Genomic DNA, 21,976 nt, shown 5'->3' on the forward strand with positions numbered 1-21,976 from the left:
TAAATATATTTGACAATTACATTTAAATTTTACAAGAGTTAATTATTTGTTGAAATAACTGAAATATTGTGTGCTGGTGGGAATATCATTGAAGGAGTAGATGATTGTATAATTTTATTTAGAAGATCAATTCTACCACAAGTGTCATATGAAAGTACTGTTATTTTTTCTCTTCTACTTTAGTTTTCATTAGTGTTAAATTGCATTGCTAACAGAAGAAACACTTTGTGATGAAAAATAAAAGGTGCTGTGTATGTCAATGACACTTAAAAACATTCAACAGTGTTCTTTTTATTAATGCTTATGATTGTATAGAAACATTACTTTCATATTTTTACTCCTGTTTTTGTCTTGCTGACCTATTAATTTTCTATTAACATTTCATACATCTTTGGTTTCATAATAGTTCAATTTTATTCAAAGTGTATTTAAAACAAGTTCAAAGTGTTTATCGTTTAAGCTTTCATCCTTATATGAATGTTATTAAATGTATACTAAGATTTTAAAAATGATTAAGAAATAATTTTATGATTGACTTTAAAATTTTACAAAGAATGAACATCTGAACCATCCATCCAGACTGATATAAATCCAGGTTTAAATAGACATCTATATGATTTGTTTAAAAATAGACTTGGCTACTTAATTCCAGATCAAGCATGATCTGTTTGATAGAAGTCACTTAGCAGTGGAATTCCTGAATTTATCTAGAAAATAATGATAATGACCCTTAATCTCTGATATTTTAATTGTGATAAAACAAAATAATTTTTTATTTGTGAAGACAGCTCTATCATAGCAAAAGTTTCTTAATCCATGATAAGATTAATTCTATTAAGACACTTATTGTGTTAAGGTCATTTCCATTATTTTTCCCCCATAATAATTTGGAGACAGAGCAATCTGTTAATCAAACACATTGTTTTTCCTTTTACTACATTTCCAGTAAGTAGCAAGTTCCATAAGAGAAACTCATATCTCAATAGAGGTCTGTATTTCACCATCACAGGCAATGAAGCTAGAAATTGTATTGAGTTCTTACAAAATGTTGAGCCCCTAAAATACATGAAACACACTGCCTTTAGGGAAAGGACCAACAGTTACTCCCAAGAGGCCAGCATATGGCATTGGCTTGATGTGAATTTAGAAAAACAAATTACAGAAGACAAATTTCATGGACTATGCATCCTTATCTAACTCAGTCAACATGCCCTCTGTAAAGTAAGGTTGAAAATATAATGCAATATGTAACAAAATACATTATTTTGTTATGCTAATATAATATGTTGTGAATAAGAGAGCTATTAATTGTGTCTAACTTTATCAAAATCTCGTTTTAGCTTTCATTCCTGGATTAAAGAAAGGTACAGTACAAAATAATACAAACCATAACCATGATGCATGTTTCATTTTAAAATGGACTGCTGATTTGTGTTTGTTTTAAAAACTCTTGACCTTTTCACTTGTCATAAAACATTGCAATTTCAACTGTTTGCTTCAAACACATTTCTAATATTTTTCAAATGAACAAATATGTGGGAAGCGCGCACAGTCAGTTGGATATCTTGCATACCTGGATGCTTTTCCAAATTGTATGTCATCAGTCTTTAGATAGCAAAATTAATATCATCCTATAGCCATTTATTTGATCTATCATAGTTGCTTTCAAATTACACCATGGACTTAATTATTCATTTTTTTCCACTGACAATGAAAGCATTTTCAGCATTTTGTGTGATAAAATTCTACTTTTCTGTATTTTTATTCCAATTTGATCTATAGATTGAATGTGCTATATACATACTAAACAAAATAATCTAAGTTTAAATTCTTTGTGAATCATATATAATATGTAAGATGCATTTACTTTGCCAAATTTTAATGTATAGTTTATATGTGAATACATAATAAGTTAAGGTTGAGAGCAGATTTCTTTAAACATGGAGTTTAAGCAATCAGTTAAAATGTGTATAATTTTATTGTGCTGATAAAATTTTTCATGCTACAGGATAATCTGAATTTTCCAAATACCTTTATATTAATTATGTATTGCATGCAATTCTTTATTGTCCACTTCATATTTGGGGATTCACCTTCATGTTGTTTCATTGCTATTTAAAACAGTAATTTATTTCACTTTGTATATTTTTCAACTGCAATTTGTAATCCATTGCTATTTTGATCACACAGAAATAGCACTTATAGAATAAATCATCTTGAAATCAGTCATAAATCTGAATTGTTTTGTAACAAACCTTACCTTTAATCATTAATTTTGAAAGAACTACACGAAGAATACGCTGTATTTTTTTGTTGTTATTTTAAATGATTAAAAATGTTGCTTTAGACTTTTTAAAGTGAGTTGGAGTATTTCTCTTGTGATCTTATATATTCAGTTCTAATTTCCATAATAAATTTTTGGCTATCATTAATGTGATTTTCATTTTGTCTTACCACTTCTCAAAGAATTTTAGATACCAGATACTATTCAGGAACCATAGAACTATAGATATCTAATAGTAATGGGAACTTATTTCTGTTTATGGTGCAAAGTGTTTGAATCATAATTATTTAGAGTTACAGTGCAAAGAGCATTTGAAGGTGACTCAGGACACCATAAACTCTAATGACAGTCTTATACCTAGCTATATGTACATATTTAGCAAAGTTTTTAAACTCACAGAATCTCTACTTTCTTTGTTCCTCATTTTAAAAATTGTGGAAATCATGTATTTGAAACATGATAATAGAATAATAATAATAATAATAATAATAATAATAATAATAAAACCCAACAATAGCTATTATTTTAATATGTACAATATTCTAGACTTGGTAGCTAAATCTATGTATATTTTTAAAACTTATAGCATATTTTGGTGTAGATCTATTGTTATTCACATTTTTTTTCAGAGATGGAAACCAAAGCAATGCAAAGTTAATATAATATGTATTATATTAAAAGTTAATATAAGAATCCATGCTATAATCTCTAAAGCATGACACCTACTTTAGAATACTATTACTTAGATTCTTTGAAATATCATCAATACACCACTGAGTAATGACAATTGCAATTAAACTCATAACTAAAAATTGGTTTATTTAATAATATATGTTTAGTATCTTCGTAATATAGTTGGGCTCAGACTCAGAACTATACTAAAAACAATAGTATTTTATTTTGTGATAATTTTTATATCAATTTTTGTATATACAACTTCCATCTTCAATTCATTTTTGGTACACTTGGTACTATTTTCTCATATAATGAAATTTTATCTTAATAGGAAAAGTCATCTCTGACCCTAATGGTAATATTAATGTAGGATCATTTCATTCATTCAGATTTGCATTGAGGACTGACTGACATCCAAGGATGAAATTAAACAATATTTCAAAATATGTGTGCTTTTTTCTCTCATGGTAAATTAGATATATGCAGGCAAATGCTTAGAAGTAAGAGTATGATTTCTACTTCAGGATACCTTATTTGTCCCCAAAGAAAAAATTGCAGATATATACTTTCAAACTTATCCAGGGAAAATACACTAGTACCTGCTTTTTAGTAAAAATATATTAAGATACATTGATAAATTGATATTTTATTGTATTTGCTTGCAAGTGCTTTTTTTGTACGTTTGAACACGAGAGCAAGAGTTTTAGATTTGTCCTTACTGCTGTCTTTGAGTTATGGTTTTCAAGCAGTAGAATGTTAACTGGTTTGTCTACCTGAAGTCATTTTTTTGTGTTCTCTATAATAATATTTCAATTGCCCAAGCTGATTTTTAGCACATTCTTACAGTGTTTTAACAGAAAACCTTTCCCTTTGGCTCTCACTTAACCCACAAGGGTCCTGTTCTTGAATTACATTCCCATAATTGTTAGTATTCATGAGTCTGCTGTGATTTAGGTGTTCATTACTTTAGACTTTAAATGTTGAATTTGAGCTGGGGATAACTGTTGAGTAACAAGAGAGTGTGTGTGTAAGGGGGAGGATTAGGGTGAGGTGAAAAGACATAAGGAAGACTATGGGAAATTGATTTTTCCTTGGATCAAATGAATCACCTACTTATCTTCATTTGACTACTTAGTTAATAAGAATTTGTGAACACAAACATAATTCATTTTTGTGAAGGATAGATACAGAGTTTTCCGTATGTCAATTAGTAAGAAAAATAATGTCTTTTTACAGAGTAGTTTTTACATGACCAGGAGTTAATGAAAATAATATTAATTCCTTCATGCTAATTTTGTATATCCCCAAATTCTCACACCAAGGGACCAAACCAGTATGAGGTTTTGTTAGTTTTATTTTATATTACAAATAGTAAGCTATAAAATATCATATAAAATATTTTCGAAAGGAATTAAGTCTTATAAAGTATTAGCACTTAGATATTTTAACATATAAAATTGCTTTCTTCACATAATATATGACAAGTTAATTCTGCCATTTTCATTACATATTATACATTGACAAAAGGAGATGAAAAATGTGCTTCATAATAAAATTATCTTGCCTTCTAATTTTTTCTTTAAAAAGAGAAAAGTAAATTTGATATTATTTATCATCCAAAAGTGGACTAGAGGAAAATAATTATATTTTTGGTATAATGCAAAGTTATTGAAGTTACAAAATGGTTGCAGTACTTAGTAGTATTTTAATTCTGATAAAACATTTGGCATTGCTTTAAACTAGTATATAAAGTTTGAAGATAAAATTTGTTCTTCAAACTTCATGATTTGGACTTATGCTTGTCATCTTTTTTTGTTTCTTCATGTACCTGAAATAAGTGGCATTATAATTAACAGTCAGCTGCTTGTTAGCAAAAGTTTAAATGAAGCATAAACATTGTGTAATTTCTAAATACTTACATTAGCTACAAATTAGAATGGTAATGCTCATTTTATAAAGCATAATTTTAATATACATCATTTTCTGCTTTTATTGTTTTGATTGACTCTATTTGGCTGACATGGTAAAAAATACAAAATATTACATTTGCTCACTTTTTTGCTGGTATCACATTAAAAGCTATTTTTCCCCCTTATAAATATCAAGAAAAACTGTGTGGCTTATCAGTACATCTCCTATGTCAGAAAAATATTAGTGTCACAATGAAACACAACTGATATATTCTATTATAAAAACATATCCTCCCATAAAATTTGCTTAAACTATTTATACAGTATTCTTAGTTTTCTTATACAAAAACTCATGTTAATAATATGAGCCTTTAAGTGGAGTTAATGAAGAATTGGCCTTTTTTAAAATCTAGAATTATGAAGGTATAATACTTGCAGCATGCCAAGATAAAATAGAATAGAGTATATAATTTAAAAATCTCTGGCCTATTTGCTAACCCATGATAGGCTAAGCACTTTGTTTTCTACAAGAAGTTACCTGTTTTTATTATTTCACTCCCCATATATTAACATTTTGCTTCTCCATATTTATTGAAATACCATACATCTCTCATGGCCTAATAGAGTAAAGCTTCAATTATTACCCAGCTGAAGTGCTATCTTGGTCCAAGTGTCAATTTCATGTACAAGATTTCTAGTTCACATATTTTATGTATGACTTTATGCTATTTATATATGTACAACTAGGAAACTAGAGTGGAGACCATTTCTTACACTTGTTTGCAACTTATAGGTACTCAACAAGCATTTATGAAGTGAAAAAAAATGTGCTCAGAGTAATTAACTGGTCAATTAATTAGTGAATCATGACTAGTATTACTAGTCATAAAATAAGACCCATTCTATGAAAATTTAGTTATACTTTGCTACTGATATTATTTGTATTACATTTTAGAGTATCAAACACTGTAAATACTAATCATTTTGCATATATTTTGTGAGACTTCCCCCAAATTGGTTGATTATCTTACATTTTTCATTGTTTCAAATATTGTCAATTTTATTTTCTTGTAACTCAGCATTTTTTTTAATTGGTTGTTCAAAACATTACAAAGCTCATGACATATCATCTTCCATACATTTGACTCAAGTGGGTTATAAACTCCCATTTTTTTACCCCAAATACAAGTTGCAGAATCACATCGGTTACACATCCACATTTTTACATAATACCATATTAATGACTGTTGTATTCTGCTACCTTTCCTATCCCCTACTATCCCCCCTCCCCTTCCCTCTCATCTTCCCTCTCTACCCCATCTGCTGTTGTTTAATTCTCTCCCTTGTTTTTTTTCCCCTTTCCCCTCACAAACTCTTATATGTAATTTTGTGTAACAATGAGGGTCTCCTTCCATTTCCATAGTTTCCCTTCTCTCTCCCTTTCTCTCCCCCCACTCGTCTCTGTTTAATGTTAATCTTTTCCTCATGCTCTTCTTCCCTGTTCTGATCTTAGTTGCTCTCTTTATATCAAAGAAGACATTTGGAATTTGTTTTTTAAGGATTGGCTAGCTTCACTTAGCATAATCTGCTCTAATGCCATCCATTTCCCTGCAAAATCCATGATTTTGTCATTTTTAGTGCTGCGTAATACTCCATTGTGTATAAATGCCACAGTTTTTTAATCCATTCATCTATTGAAGGGCATCTGGGTTGCATTTTTAAAACATTATAAGTAAGCGATTGTCAAATCTATTAATTTTTAACATACTATATATACAATTGACAGAATATGTATCCCCTTCCCAATTCTTAAAATATATCTTTCACAATTCTGGAAAATGCCACTGTTCATTTGTGCTGTTTAACTAAACTAACAGAATATTAAGACTTGTTTTAATTGCTACATTTGTTTACATTTTAAAAAGGTTTATCCATATTTTATATTCTTAACATTTGTTCTTACAAAATTAAAACACTAAAACCAAATATAGCTGCAGACAAAGGCAAAACAATCAACAAAAAGCAAGAGATCAATTATATTTTGATTTTTTAACATATCTATAAAACCAAAAGTAGCAAACCAAACAAACCATCACCAACAACAAATAACCATTTCAAGCATTGCTAAAGGCTGAATTGCTTTCATTCATGAAGAAGTTGTATAATAAATGCTTTTCAAGAATATTTAAAGTTTAATCTTTTCCTTTTTCTTTTGCAGTCTTGGGGTTGAACCCAAGGCCTTCTCATTCTAGGCAAGTGCTCTACCACTGAACCATATCCCTAGTTGTTAAACTTTAAGTAAAAAAAAATGACAGATTCAGTGCTTATTTATCAATTTAATCTTACGTTTTTTCTTCATTTCGATCCTTTTTGGTAATTATTATTATTTATCTTGCTTTAAAGTTAGTTTCAAATGATAAATTAGCATCCAGAAGAATGTTAATTAATTTTCTGTTTGATTGGAAATAATCATAAAATTAATCACTTTTTGCTTATTATCTGGGCCTACTATGAAGCAGATTTATTTGTTTGAAATGAACTTTACAAATGGATATTTTTTCCCTAGGATCACACGAAGAATTGATTATTGAAAAGGTAACTTTTTCATTAATCTGAGCCAGGAGTATTGTATTTCAGCTTATTTATTACTATTGATTTTGCTCACCATCATCAAATGGGAATATAATGGAAGCCACATGTGTAATTTTGTATTGCCCAGTGACCACATTTTTAAATGTAAAAAGAATTAGATGATATTAAGTTCAATAAAATATTTTATTTTATATAATATATCTAAAATATTACCATTCCAACATGCAATTAATATATAAAATTGTTAAAGATAGATTTTCTATTCTTTTACATAGTGAGTCTTGAAATGTGGTATGTATTTTACACATAATAACACATCTTAATTCCAGCTATTCATATGTTATGTTCTCAAGCAGCTATATATGACCAATGGCTACTGTATTCGCTTTTGATTCTTTTCAATTATTAAGGATCAACTGTTGGGTTTGAATTTGTTATACATTGCTTTGATATTATATCTGGAAGAAAAAAACAAACAAATGAAACCTTGAAATCCTTGAATTTATGCTTGCCCATCAACATTACCCTTTCTGGCTTATCATAGTTGCAAGAAAAAAAAATTTTGAAAAAGTGCTAGGCTTCAATCTAGGGTCTCACACATGCACATTCTACCACTGAACTACATCCCCAGTAAACTCTGGTTTGTTTTTCCTTACCATGAATGATGGTAGAAAGAAATATTGAATGTGAAGGAGAAAGGGCTGCATAGATCAAAGTTGACACTTTCAATTGCAGACTTTGTGTTATATCTTTGAGGCTCTTAAGAACCACGATTCATTTATTTTGCTCTCTTTGAAATACTTGAATAGATTACAAGAGGAGCCCTGGGTAAAGAACTCTGAATGGCACTAGTTAATCTGGAGTTTACAGAAGCATGTATTTTAGAAAGTATACTGTCCAGTGTTTTATAATAGCTGATTTGTATCATTACCAGAATTTGGAGCCAGAAGTCTTTAAAATTTCCTCCTATTCATATAAAATGTTACATTTCAATGTTAATATATTATTATATAATTTAACATGTTAACATGAGTGTAAAGTACATGAATTTCTGGGAATGTTAAATAAAAGCCTATATCTTAAGCAAATCTAATTATATAATTACGTATCTATGTAGTGTTCATGGTGATCAAGTTCACAGGATGTATTTAGTAGACTTACTAATTATGGTATTAAATAATGCTGTGTATAAGAGATAGATTAAGGTATTTATTTCTTCTCTTAATAATCACTTATTAATGGTCCAAAATATCAACAAACTAAAACAGGAAATACCCTGCAAAATGATGAAATGCAATTATTTTTATTAGGTTCACATTCAAGAAAATTGATAATGCTTTATATTCTTAAACACAATCAAATCTAATTATAACATTGCTAATTGAGAAAAATGGAGAAGTCAGGATTTAACTATTATTCAGATCCCAGTGAGATTTAGAAAATACATTTTAACAGTTTGCTGCTTGAAGAAAGCAGCTGTTGAGTGCTTTACACAGTTTGAATTTACACCAGATTAACAAAGTTATATTTTCTTTGCAGTCACTATTTGTTTCTGTGCTCCAAATTTAATAAACTAAAAGATGAGAAGGAAAAAATGCAGAAGTTTATAGAACTTGTATTAAAAATTATCAAATTATATTCACTTGTGCCTTATTAAGCTTACTGTAACATACATAAAATGTTAATAATGACAATATTGCTGAGCATGTAACTTAGAGGTAAAACATATGCCTACCATGTGTGGAGCCCTGAGTTCAATCCCCAGTGTGATAAGGAAAAATGAATACTTTGTAAAATAAGAAAAAGGGGAGGTATTCCTGTCAGTGAATATCAGAATATGTAAACCTATGACAATAAAAACCAGTTAATGTATGTCATCTGTAAGGAAACTGAGAGATCAATGTGGTAAAATTGAACTGAAGCCCAACATAAAACTTACATGAATTTGACATATAATTTAAAAATAATCTAAACTTGAAATAATCTTATGAATTACTAAGTAGCATTGTGAAAATTGACAAGATATTTTTAAAAGATAATCACTATAAAATACAGGTCCAAGAAAATTAAATTTAAAAGCTGACTAAGACCTCAGGCCATAAAATTTAGAAGAAATACTAACCAATGAAAAGATGGTGAATTTTTAAAATTTTATGAGTATCTGTAAAGTTAATGTCAAAATTGTTCTAGAATAGATCTAAAATAGTTTGTTGAGTTGAATTACTGAAATTAGTTCTCATGGTGATGATACAAAAATTATTGTTAATTTTGGTTTTTTTGCCAAAAGTTTCAATTTTAGAGTAATTTTGTTGTCATTAATTTAGATATAGCTCTTGAAAGACTATAAAAGTTAGGCTATTCTAAACCAAGTAATAATTATTCTCTTTTCACTTTTAGGAATATTTATGTTAATGATAATTAACTTTCAATGAGCAGGTATAAAACATTCCTCATTTTTCACATTTCAAAGCATCAACAGATGTATGTAGGCACTTTGAAAAATCAGGCTTTTTTAAAATAAATGTTTACATGATCTCTTCAAACAATATTTGATCAAATTTGTTAGAATTTGTAGATGTAGGCGTTTTGTTCTCTTAGTGTTAATGAACCTTGAATGCAAAACATTTCCTAGAATCTTTGCACAGTCCTACTTATTTCTCCCTTCCATTCCCTCTTATAATATGTTTGATATATTATAACCATGTCTCAGGATAACATAAAGATGAATCTTGAATGTGATTTCTAGTAAAATTGTATAATAATTTTAAACATTCACTCGATACATTCAGAGGGACAGTATAAAAGCAAGAATCTGGCTGAGTGAACCATTTTGAGAATGCACTCTTGCGTGCCTGCTTTCAACATACCATATATACAAACAGAGATTTGATAAATTGTGGTATAAAGGTGTATTAAGAATTGTAATGCCAAAAATTATAAATGTAATGCACTCCATTATTGTCATGTATGTAAGAAATAATAAAAAAGTATATGAATAACTCCTTCATGAAAAATTGTAATATTACAATTTTAAACACAACTACTTTTTAATAATAAACACATTCTTCCACATTTTTATTTTTTTTAAATTTTTATTTGTTCTATTTAATTATACATGACAACAGAATGCATTTTGATTCATTGCACAAATGGAGCACAAGTTTTCATTTCTCTGGTTGTACATGATGTAGAGTCTCACTATATATGCAATCATACATGTACCTAGGGTAATGATGTCCATCTTATTTTACCTGAGGCTCCTAAAATCATCAGGATTTTTTTTAAAACTGCTTAATTTCCTAATCTAATTGTTCAAGTGTACAGTCATTTGCTTTCTTTAGTCATTTTTAAATGCTTTAATTTATTTTTTGAAATTTGTGTTATGACTCTCCTAAACTTAATATTTTCCTGTAGCAAATGCTCAAAAAAAGGCAGCATAGCTATAAAGAATAAATACTACCAAGGCTTTTATTTATTTCTTTTAGGTTTCTATGCAAGAACTTCAAATTTTCATTTCATTTATGCTAATATTATAATAATGATTCTTATTTACAATCTGATAGTAATTCAAAATGAGCACTATATAACAAAAACTTGCTTTTTTCCTGAAGTTTACTTAACAAATATGTCCAATTAATTGAGATAAGTAATATTTGTAAAGACCCTTTAATGGCTACTCTGAGACACTTTTCTACTAGAGCATTAACAAATCCTATTTTTAAGGATTTGCTATAATGTTGTAAAATTTAGTGGCAGTGCTAGTTACAATTTATTCAAACTTTCTGTGTTTTCACTGGAATATAACAGTATAAATGTTTTCTCTTTGAATGTGTATAGAGCAGGAATACTATAAAACTTTGATTCATCATGTTTATTGAGATATAATTCACACACCATACAATTACCCTTTGTAAATATAAAATTCTATGCTTTTATTAATATATTCATAAATTTACATAACTTTTACACACCACTGTAGGATATACCAGACCTTGTTTATCTTTTGTTTATCTGCACATCAGTTAATACATTTGGTCATTTCTACCTTTTGACTACTGTAAGAGTGCTATAAACTTTCATATACAAATATATATATATATATATATATATATAAAATATCAATTTCCATGGGTGTACATATACATATATGTGTATGTACATATGCATATATATATGTGTGTGTGTATATGTATATATATATATATACACACACACATATCAATTTCCATGTGTGTAAAATTTTCAGAAATAGTCAACCTTTCAAGTTACTGCATCATTATACATTCCCATCAGCACTGCATCAGGTTTCCAGTATCTCTACAATTCCATCAATACTTGCTGATATCTGTCTTTTTAATTGCAGCCATCCTAGTAGATATGAAATATTATATCATTTTCATTTGATTTACATTTCCCTAATTAAGAATGTTAAACAGCTTTAAATGTTCTTATTGGCCACTTATATATGATCTTTGGAGAAAAGTCTATTTAAATAATTTGCTAAGTTCTACTTAGGCTTTTTGTCTTTTTATTATTGAGTTGTAGAATTTTTTGTACATTCTACATATCAGTTCCTTATGATATATATGATCTACAAACAATTCCTCTCTCTATATACATTGTCTTTTCATCTTATTGATGTTGTTTGAAGAACAAAAGTTTTTATATTTTTATGAAGCCTGATTTATACATTTTAAATTGTTTTTATTCTTTAGTTTTCATGTCAAGAAATAACTGTTTAATGCAAGGTCTTCAAGATTCACACTCATACCTTTTCTCTAAGAATTTTTATTTTTTGCTCTTACGCTTGGAGCTTTTATCAATTTTAAGTTCATTATTTATGTGGTGTAAGATTAGAGTCCATCTGCATTGTTTCTGCATCTATTTAGTTGTGACTTTTCTTCCTTTCTCTTCCCTTGAAGGACCTCTCTGACTAGGTTAGTCCCATGGATATATTATGCGATAAATTTCTTAATTAAAGTAATCTGATTAATAATATGAATTCCAGAAATCTTAAATTTGCCTCACCATGTAACAACTTATCTAAACCATATTCAAATATTTTAAGGATTAATATATATATATATAATATATATATATATATATATATATATATATATTATATTATATATATATATATATTTGTGAGGGCATTGTTCTGCCTACTGCAACATCTTTTAAATATACTTTGAGAAGCAATTTTTGGTACTGTAACGTTGCTTAAAAGAAATCAAAATTTATGTTTATAGAGGATTTTAAATAATTTTTGTTTTTAAGAAATATATCCAAGAATTATCTTATGGATTAGTATAATTTCTGACATTCCAAGTTCTCTCAAATTTCAGGATATTAAATCCTGAGTAATTTTTAATGACTCATTCCAGCAAATTATAACTGAGTTATAAAAATTTTTCCTTGCTTTATCATTTGCAATTACAGATAAAGATCCTTTAATTTTAGGGATACATTTAAGATTTTAATTTCTCAATTTTCATATTTGTAAAATATAAATTGGAATAGTAACTGTCTCATATTGTGGTGATAAATTAATGGATCTATGTATGCAAAAATTTAGCATTCTCATTAGAATATTGTAAATGTTTAATATCGTGCTAATATATATTAATACCATTTCCTATTGTCACTTACATTGATGGAATTTTTACTGTATACCTGCTTGCCCCTGATGCAAGATAAATCTCATTTTATTTTTATTTCAAATATAAATAAAAGTGCCTTATTTTCATTAACATGTTAAATACTTTTTTCTATTAATTTTTAAAATATAGTGGTGAGTATAATTGTTATTTTATCATTCTTATTATTCTCAGACATATATGTTTTAGTTTTAGAAACAGGGGAAATGCTTTTTATGTGTTTATTGAAGAAGCTTGTAATTGTTAAATATGTTTTCAATACTCTATTCCAAGGACTAAGTCCAGATTTGCCTTTATCTTTAACTAAACCATCTTCCTTGTTAACGTGCAACTGTGAAGATTAGCCAGGTAGCAATGTTTACTTTTTATTTTTTAAAAAATAAGCAAAATCTTGATGGACTTTGCATATTCATCAATGATATCTTATCTATGGTTATATTATCTTCATTTCTTACCCACATATGTTTTATTAAAATAATTGGGCACATACTTGGATTACTATGTTTTCTCTTAATCTTCAAATTTCTATGTGTAGATTCCTATTAGTCTGAATCTGAGTTTTAATTTTTTTGTAGCTGTAGATGGACAGTATGCTTTTATTTTATTTGCTTATTTTTTATGTTATGCTAAGGATCAAACCCAATGCCTCACACATGCCATACATGCCACCAAGTTACAGCCCCAAGCCTTCAATATAATTTTTTTGGCATGGGGGTTCTAGGGATTGAATTCAGGGGTACTCAGCCACTAAGCCACATCCCCAGCCCTATTATGTATTTTATTTAGAGACAGAGTCTCACTGAGTTGCTTTTGCTGAGGCTGGCTTTGAACTCACGATCCTCCTGCCTCAGCCTCTCAAACAGCTGGAATTACAAGCATGCACCACCTTGCTGTTTTCAGTCTGATTTTTAATAATAAAAAATAAGTATCACTTTCACAATCAGGCAATAATATTTGCAATTTACATCCATGTGTAGTCTGTCTGATTTATGTATCTAATGTTAACTTAAGATTAAACATTAAACATAGTGTAAGAACAAATAACCAAGGTGGGATCAGACCTCAAAGGTTGCAGGGACACCATTTATTAAGTGTGGAGTCAATCAGTCAGGCACTGGAAGTTCACATTTTCAGGGTAGAAAATGGCGGCTGGTTACAGAAGGGGTCTGTTCATTATAGGTTACAATGAAGGTGAATTAATCATTGGAGACTTAAGTAGAACATGTTGCTTTGGGCAGTCAGGAAAAAAGGCGTGAAAGTCCAAAACTCATTGTTACTGGGAAGGGATGAAAATCCATAGCCTGCCAGAGCTCATTGTTTATCTTCTTGCTCTGGGATCCATCATACCCAAGCTCACTGTTTGCTTTTTTCCACTAGGAATTATGGGCCCTGGGAAAGGGTGACAGTGCTTAGTATTTTCCTCCCCCATTCAGGATCCATTGTCCTGAAAAGAGATGAATGTTTGATTTCTTCCCCCCCTCCCTCTTCCAGGATTACACACAATTTATTTTTTTCTTTTTATCCTTCAAAAATAATCAGGTTACATATTGAATTCCCTAAAGTTTTATAACACATAACTAATCTCAAATTAAATGAATAATCTGGTTTTGTGGGGTTTTTACATGACACTGTGATAATCTAGATTTGTTTTTTTAAATTATAATTGGACAAATTTATAAATTAACAAAGAAACATGAGTTACCATAATTTTATGAAGACAAAGAGAATTTTTACAATTTTAGAAAATGGTTTGACATTTCTTATAGCCAAATAATTTATTACTTTTTACACAGATTACAGTCAGAGGTAGTGAAGGACTGCTAGGAAAGTGGTATTTTCTCCATGCTTTGGAATTTGAATTATTCCTTAAAGACAGAGTTCCTTCAGTGAGTGATATGGCTGTGTTGCCACTTGGTCAACAAATTGCCTCAGCCCTTTCACATGTGATGCAGGTATTGCTTTTTAATGGTCACTATGCATATAAATAATTTTGCATTGAAAGTGTGGTCAGAGTACATAAATAGAAAGTAGCTTTTCAAGATCTTATCTGAAACTATAACTTTAACTATAGACCCCATTCAGATTAAATCATTCTTTCTGATAATGTTCTTTCTCTGTTTCAGAACTCAATTTATGATTAGGTTTTAGACTTAGGACTATGATCCACTTTGAGAGCATTTTGAATATGGCATGAGGTAGGGTCCATTTGCATTCCTTTTCTTGTGTGGTTGTCTCAGCAGAATTTGTTATAAAGACTGTTCATTATCCGAATTGAATTATATAGAAATAAAATTATATTTTAAATATATTTATAAATTAATTAAGCTTAAAATTTCTAGAATTCTACCTCAACATTTGTTAGTACATGATTTTACACATTTGAAACTTATATTATTGGATGCAAATAGTGTTAAAAACAATCAGGACAGAACAATTATCTTGCCTGGTATTCTAGGGCATTAGGCAAGGGAAAATGCAGTGACTATCAGTGACATATTCGTACGACCTCTAATAGTAATATGAAGAGAAAGTGAATACACCCCATGACCTAACCAATATAAAATTAGGAATTTTGTTTATTTTCTTTCATTCTATTCTTTACTTTCTGATCAGAATTCTTCACATATACAACTTTCGATATAATACTGTAGTGCCTAATATTTATAACTCCTTTTATCTGTCAGGTACATTGTTATATAGTTTGCATAGTTCCATGTTATGAATACATGGATATAATACATTTGGAAGTGTGAAGTGGTAGATATTAAGAATTTAACAGAGAAAGACATATTACTTTTTAGTTTTAAGAATATTAACCATATCTAAGAAATAAAAATATAATAATTCTATAACTTAAACTAGTTAATGGCAATAATAATCTATAGATAATGCTATACATTCTTTGTCTTGGGAATGAATCACTTACTCTATGCTTCCAGTTTTTAAGTAGCAATCTCATAGTTCAAAATCAGTCTACTTTATTAGAACTCCCCTTCCTATTCAATGATACCCTTTCCAAAAGATACAATAAATGATAGAATGTAAATATTGTGGTAATTTGCAAAGCAATTTTTTTTCTAAGACTGTGTGTGGGGGGGTTAGCCCCCCCCCTTTCCTCCTGACCTGCAGGAGAGATGGAGAAAGCACGCCCACCCGATCAGGAAGAGCCAAGAAAGGCAAAGGTTGACTGGCCGCGGGCACCCAGCCCTTCCTCGCAGAAGGACAATCAGACGCGCCAGGGAGACCAGTCAAAGCAGGATCTCAGCTTATTGAGAAAACACACACAGCTAATATAATGTACAGGAGCCAATCAGGATAAAGGTCAGCAGGGTGGGGAGAGTTCATGTGTACACCCATCCTACAGGCCATAATGGGTGACAGAGCTGTCCACCAGGGCGGAAGGGTTCTGAGCCTATCAGAAGGGTTCTGAGCCTATCCTAGAGGTCATCTGATTTTTCGTCACCACCCACAGCACCGCCTCCTGGTTGATTCCAGGCGCCATCTTAGCCACACGTGGCCCCAGGACCAGGAAGCAGGTAGCAAGTTAGCAAGTTAGGTTTCCTCTTTTCTGATGCAACATGCCCCATATGTTACATCATGCCCTACATTGGACAAATAAAATTCACCTGATTTTTAACTTATTTAAGATACTTTTAATCATTTTAAACTTAAGAAAAATTTTATTCTATGTTTTATCACACAGAATAAGAACTATCTTTGCATAAAAAAACTTATACATGCAATATTTCATTTTACCATTGCTTATAGCTTCAGAAAAAAAAAACAGATTGAGTTATTTTTACTGTTTCTAATTTACAGTTTTGTGTAAATTCATATGCCAAGTATCTATGGAAATTCTGAGTCAGAGTTAGATGAGTGGGTTAGATGACTATACTACTGTGAAGTTATAGCACATGTGGGTGTGAACTTGGAATGTGTTCTGAGCTTAAAGTAGAACTACAGCACTTTGGACATAATGAGAGTATCTGAAACAAATCTCTTTCAGGAACTGCAGTAAAAATTTGAGTAGGTAAAGGGATGAGGAGGTGGGGAGCCTATAGTAAGAAAACTATTATATAGTTGGAATCATTTCTGTGTTGTCATCAGAGGTGATCCCTCACATTAAAACTTTAATTTGGAGGGTATGGGGGTAGGAAAGATGGTGGAATGAGATGGACATCGCTACCCTAGGTACATGTATGTCTGCACATATGGTACAAGGCTACATCATGTGCAACCATAGAAATGTAAAGTTGTGTTGCAGTTGTGTACAATGAGTCAAAATGCATTCTGCTGTTACATATACCTAATTAAAAAAAAAATAACCTACCCTACTAACCCCTGATCTCAAACTTCAAGCCTATATAACTCTGATATAATAAATTTCTGTTGTTGAGGAAAAAAATAAACTTTAATTTGATGGTTTTGTTTTTGATTTTTAATCTTTATTTGCATTTTTACTTTTTCCTTTTTATTTTGATTTTAAAAGAATATAAAATATAAAATTGTATACATTAACAATTTCCAAAGTGATTTGATACATGAATATATTGTACACTGTTTAAATCAGGTTAAATATATTTATCTCTTAAATCATTTATTATTTTGTTGTGGTAAAAACTATCAAAATCCTTTCTTCTAGCTTTATGAAATGTACAGTATAAAATTTATATCTATAGTCATCACACTCTGTAATAGCACACTGGAAATTCTTGCTCTTATCTAACTCTAGTGTTCATTGATCAACTTTTTTCCATCTACCCCAACCCTCATTTTTCCCAGAATTTGGTAAACATTATTCTATTCTCAATTTCTATGAAACCAAATTTCTAATTTCCACATATGAAGGAGGTCAGATTGTAACTGTGTTTCTATACCTCATTTATTTCACTTAAATATAATGATCTTGTACTTCCATCCATTCTGTCTCAAACTATAGGATTTTATTATTTGTATGGTTAAATAGTTGTCCATTTTGTAAATGTGCCATATTTTCTTTATTCATTCATCTGTCTTTGGCTATTGTGAATAAGACTGCAATGAACATGGAAGTGCAGATGTCACTTCAATATGCTGAATTTTTCTCCTTCAGAAATATATCTAATTGTAGAATTTTTGGATAATATAAGGTTGTGCAATTTTTAAGAATTTGAGGAATGCCCATACTGTTTTATCTAATTTCTGTACTAATTTACATTCCCACTAACAATGTAAAGGTGTTCCCTTTTCTCCACATCCTTGACACATTTGTTATATTTTTTAAATATTTTTTTACTTGTAGATAAACACAATACCTTTATTTCATTTATTTATTTTAATGTGGTACTGAGGATTGAACCCAGTGCCTCACATGTGCTAGGCAAGTGCTCTACCACTGAGTGACAACCCCAGCCCCTTTTAATATTAGCCATTCTTACCAGGGTAAGATAATATTCATTATGGTTCTTCTTTTGCATTTCCCTGATGATTAGTGATATTGAGCATTTCTTCAGTCATCTGTTGGCTATTTCTATGCATTCTTTTGATAAATGACTATTTAATTCTATTGCCCACTTTTAAATCAGGTATTATTATTATTATTATTATTATTATTATTATTATTTCTATTGAGTTTTTGGAGACCTTTATATATTCTGCATATCAACCCCTTGTCAGATATATACATTGCAGAGAGTTTATCCCATGCTTAAGTTGTCTAATCATGGTTTCCTTTGCCATGCAGAAGCATTTTAGTTGGATATAATGCCATTTGCCAATTGTTTTTTGTTGTTTCCTGTGCTTTTGGGTTTTTTCTAAAATACCCTAGCCCATTCCAAAATCCTGAAGAATTTTACCTATGTTTTCTTTTGTCTGTTTTATAATTTTAGGTAACACAATTAAATCTTTAATGTATTTTGAGTTGATCTTTGGTGAGAGTTAGGGATCTACTGTCATTCTTCCGCATATGGATATGTAATTTTCCCAAAATCTTTATTAAAGTGAATGTCCATTGTCAAAGAATGTTCTTAACATTTTTGTCAAAAATTATTGGGGTGTAGATGCACGCGTGTACTTCTAGACTCTCTATTCTGTTTCATTGGTCTGTTTTTAACACAATACCAGGCTGCTATGGTTATTATAGTTAAGTAGCATGTTTTGGAGTCAGGTAGCATAATACCTCCTGGTTTGTTTATTTTGCTCAAAATGGCTCCAGTTATTCAAGGTTTTTTATTGTTTTATATAACTTTTATCATTTTCCCTAGTTTTGTGAAAGATGCCATTGCTATATGTTAGGATTTGCATGGAATTTGTAAGTTGCTTTGGGCAGTATTGACATTTTAGCAGTGTTACTTCTTTCAGCCCATGAACACAGGATGTTTTACAAATTTTGTGTCCTATTCAATTTCTTTCACTAGGCCTTTCTAATTTTCATTGTAGAGATCTTTCACTTCTTTGGTTAAATTTATTCCAAAGTATTTTTAATTGTTATTATAAATGGGCTAGTTTTTTATTTGCATTTCAGAAAAGTTGCTATTGACATATAGCAATACTATTGATTTTTTTAAAATATTTATTTTTTAGTTGTAGTTGGACACAATACCTTTATTTTATTTACCCATTTTTATGTGGTGCTGAGGATCGAACCCAGGGCCTCACACATGCAAGGCGAGCGCTCTGCCGCTGAGCCCCAGCCCCAGCCCCAATACTATTGATTTTTGAATGTTGACTTTGTGTTCTGCAAGTTTCCTGAATTGTTTATTAGTTCTAATAATTTTTGTTGGAGTTTTGGGGGATTTTTATACAGAAGATCATGTCATCTGGAAACAATGTCAATTCAATTCCATCCTTTCCAGTTTATTTGTTCTTTATTTCTTTCTTTTGCGTGATTGCTCTGGCTAGGACTTCCTTCCAGCTGGGAAAGTGGTAAAAGTGGAATCTTTTTCTTCTTCCTAATCTTAAAAGGCTTTCAGCTTTCACCCTTCAATATGTTAGCTGATGACCTATTATAAATGGTCCTTATTATGTTGAGAAGTGTTCCTTATATGCCTAATTTGTTCAGCATTTTTATAGTGAATTATGCAGGATTTTTCAAATACCATTTTTGCTTTAATTGAGATGACCATTTTTTTTCCTTCACTATTTTGATATGGTTTATCATGTTTATTGATTTGGCTTTATTGAACCATCTTTGCATCCCTGAATCTCACTTGATTGTGTTGAACAATTTTTATGGTCCTGTTGTATTCAGCTTGCTAGTATTTTGTTGAGGAATTTTGCACTTACAATCATGAAGAATATATGTGTGTAGTTTTTTCTTTCTCTCTTTGGTTTTTTGTGGGGTTTTTTTTGTATTTTTTGTATTAGGGCACTTGGTGATATTAAAAATTAATATATTATTGGTCTGGGATTGTGGCTTAGTGGTAAAGTGCTTGCCTAGCATGTATGAGGCACTGGGTTCGATTCTCAGCACCATGTATAAATAAATAAATTAATTAATTAAGGTCCATCAACAACTAAACAATATACACATATATATTATAAAATGAATATATTATTGATCAATGATATCTTAACCTATAGATGATTTAGAATAAGATTCAGAATTTTTGAGTCAAATGCTGCTCACACTTTACAATAGTATATTTTAATATAATCCTCTTTCATTTTATCAGAATATGATTCAGCATACATTTCTATACACATTTTATTCATTTTACTTTCACACAGTAACATGAACTTTAAAGAATATCTCTAAAACTCTTTTTACTTAAATTTAGACTTACATGGAAGCACAGTGTTTAGTTAGCTTTTTTGCTTTTGTGACTAAATGATTTGACCAGAATAATTTTAGAGGATGAAAAGTTTATTTGGGAGCTCATCATTTCAGAGGTTTAAGTCCTTTGAAGGCTGGCTGCATTCATCATGCTCCAGGTGAGGGAGAACATTGTGGTGGAAGAGTGTGGCAGAGGGAAGCTGGTCACATGGTTTTCACAAAGGAGAGAGGGAGGGAGAGAGAGAGAGAGAGAGAGAGAGAGAGAGAGAGAGAGAGAGAGAGAGAGAGAGAGACTCCATTTGCTAGATAACAAATATATAACCCAAAGCCATGACTCAATTCCCACCTCTCCAGACACACCATACAACTTCAAATACCACTCAGTTAATCCCTACCAGGGGATTAATTCACTGATTGAGTTAATGCTCTCATAACCCAATAATTTCTCCTCTGAATCTTCTTGCATTGTCTCACACGTGAGCTTTTGGGGGATATCACATCTAAACCATAACACACATCTTTTAACTTAAGAGGGTTTTATTCCATATAATGCTAATTTCATTTAGTGTTTAGAAGCTGAAGTCATGGAGTCTTTCCCCATCCTTTTATTGAAATTTATTGCTTTTCTGTTTTTTGGGGTCTTTTTTTGTTTGTTTGTTTGTTTTTATGTATTGTGGATGGAATCTAAAAAGCCATAGGTTCTCTTTACTTGTCTTTTTAAAAGCTTACTGGCTATGTAGATAATCATCCCTTAACAACATATTTTTTCAATTACAGCATTATATAAGTCATGATCCATTTAAATATTGTTCCATTTATAATCAGATTTGTCAAAGATATTGATTTTCAGGTAATTTTGTGAAATCAGTCTGCATTGCTGTGTTTAGTTCCAGTTATTCTTGTTCAAAGCCAGTAGAGATGACAAGTAAACTCTAGGAAGCATGTAATTAAAAGGAGTTCAGACTCTTCATTGCAACATCTTTATCATTTTGTGTATATAAACATTAGTTAATTTTAAACCCCTCCCTTTATAAGCAAGTTTATCTTTTATTATATTCCTACTTTACCCACTTCATGGGAGAAATTATTTCTTTATAGGTAGAAA

The 21,976-nt window shown here is 30.2% G+C and overlaps 1 protein-coding gene across 5 annotated transcripts in view; it reads left to right on the plus strand.

Moving 5' to 3' along the window:
• Positions 1 to 21,976, plus strand: part of Pcdh11x (protocadherin 11 X-linked) — a 718,824-nt gene that overhangs the window by 598,161 nt on the left and 98,687 nt on the right. For 3 of the 5 annotated variants that reach the window (XM_058573732.1, XM_058573734.1, XM_058573736.1), the window contains one exon: positions 1,341 to 1,364. The exons of the other annotated variants lie outside the window; for them this stretch is intronic. In XM_058573732.1, coding sequence (XP_058429715.1) covers positions 1,341 to 1,364 — 24 coding nt within the window. The remainder of the gene's footprint in view (positions 1 to 1,340; positions 1,365 to 21,976) is intronic. 5 annotated transcript variants of the gene reach the window in all.

This window comes from Marmota monax, unplaced genomic scaffold, assembly GCF_021218885.2.
Source record: "Marmota monax isolate L192 unplaced genomic scaffold, Marmota_monax_Labrador192_F-V1.1 WCK01_AAM20220418_F8-fsc00067, whole genome shotgun sequence".
Taxonomy (NCBI): domain Eukaryota; kingdom Metazoa; phylum Chordata; class Mammalia; order Rodentia; family Sciuridae; genus Marmota; species Marmota monax.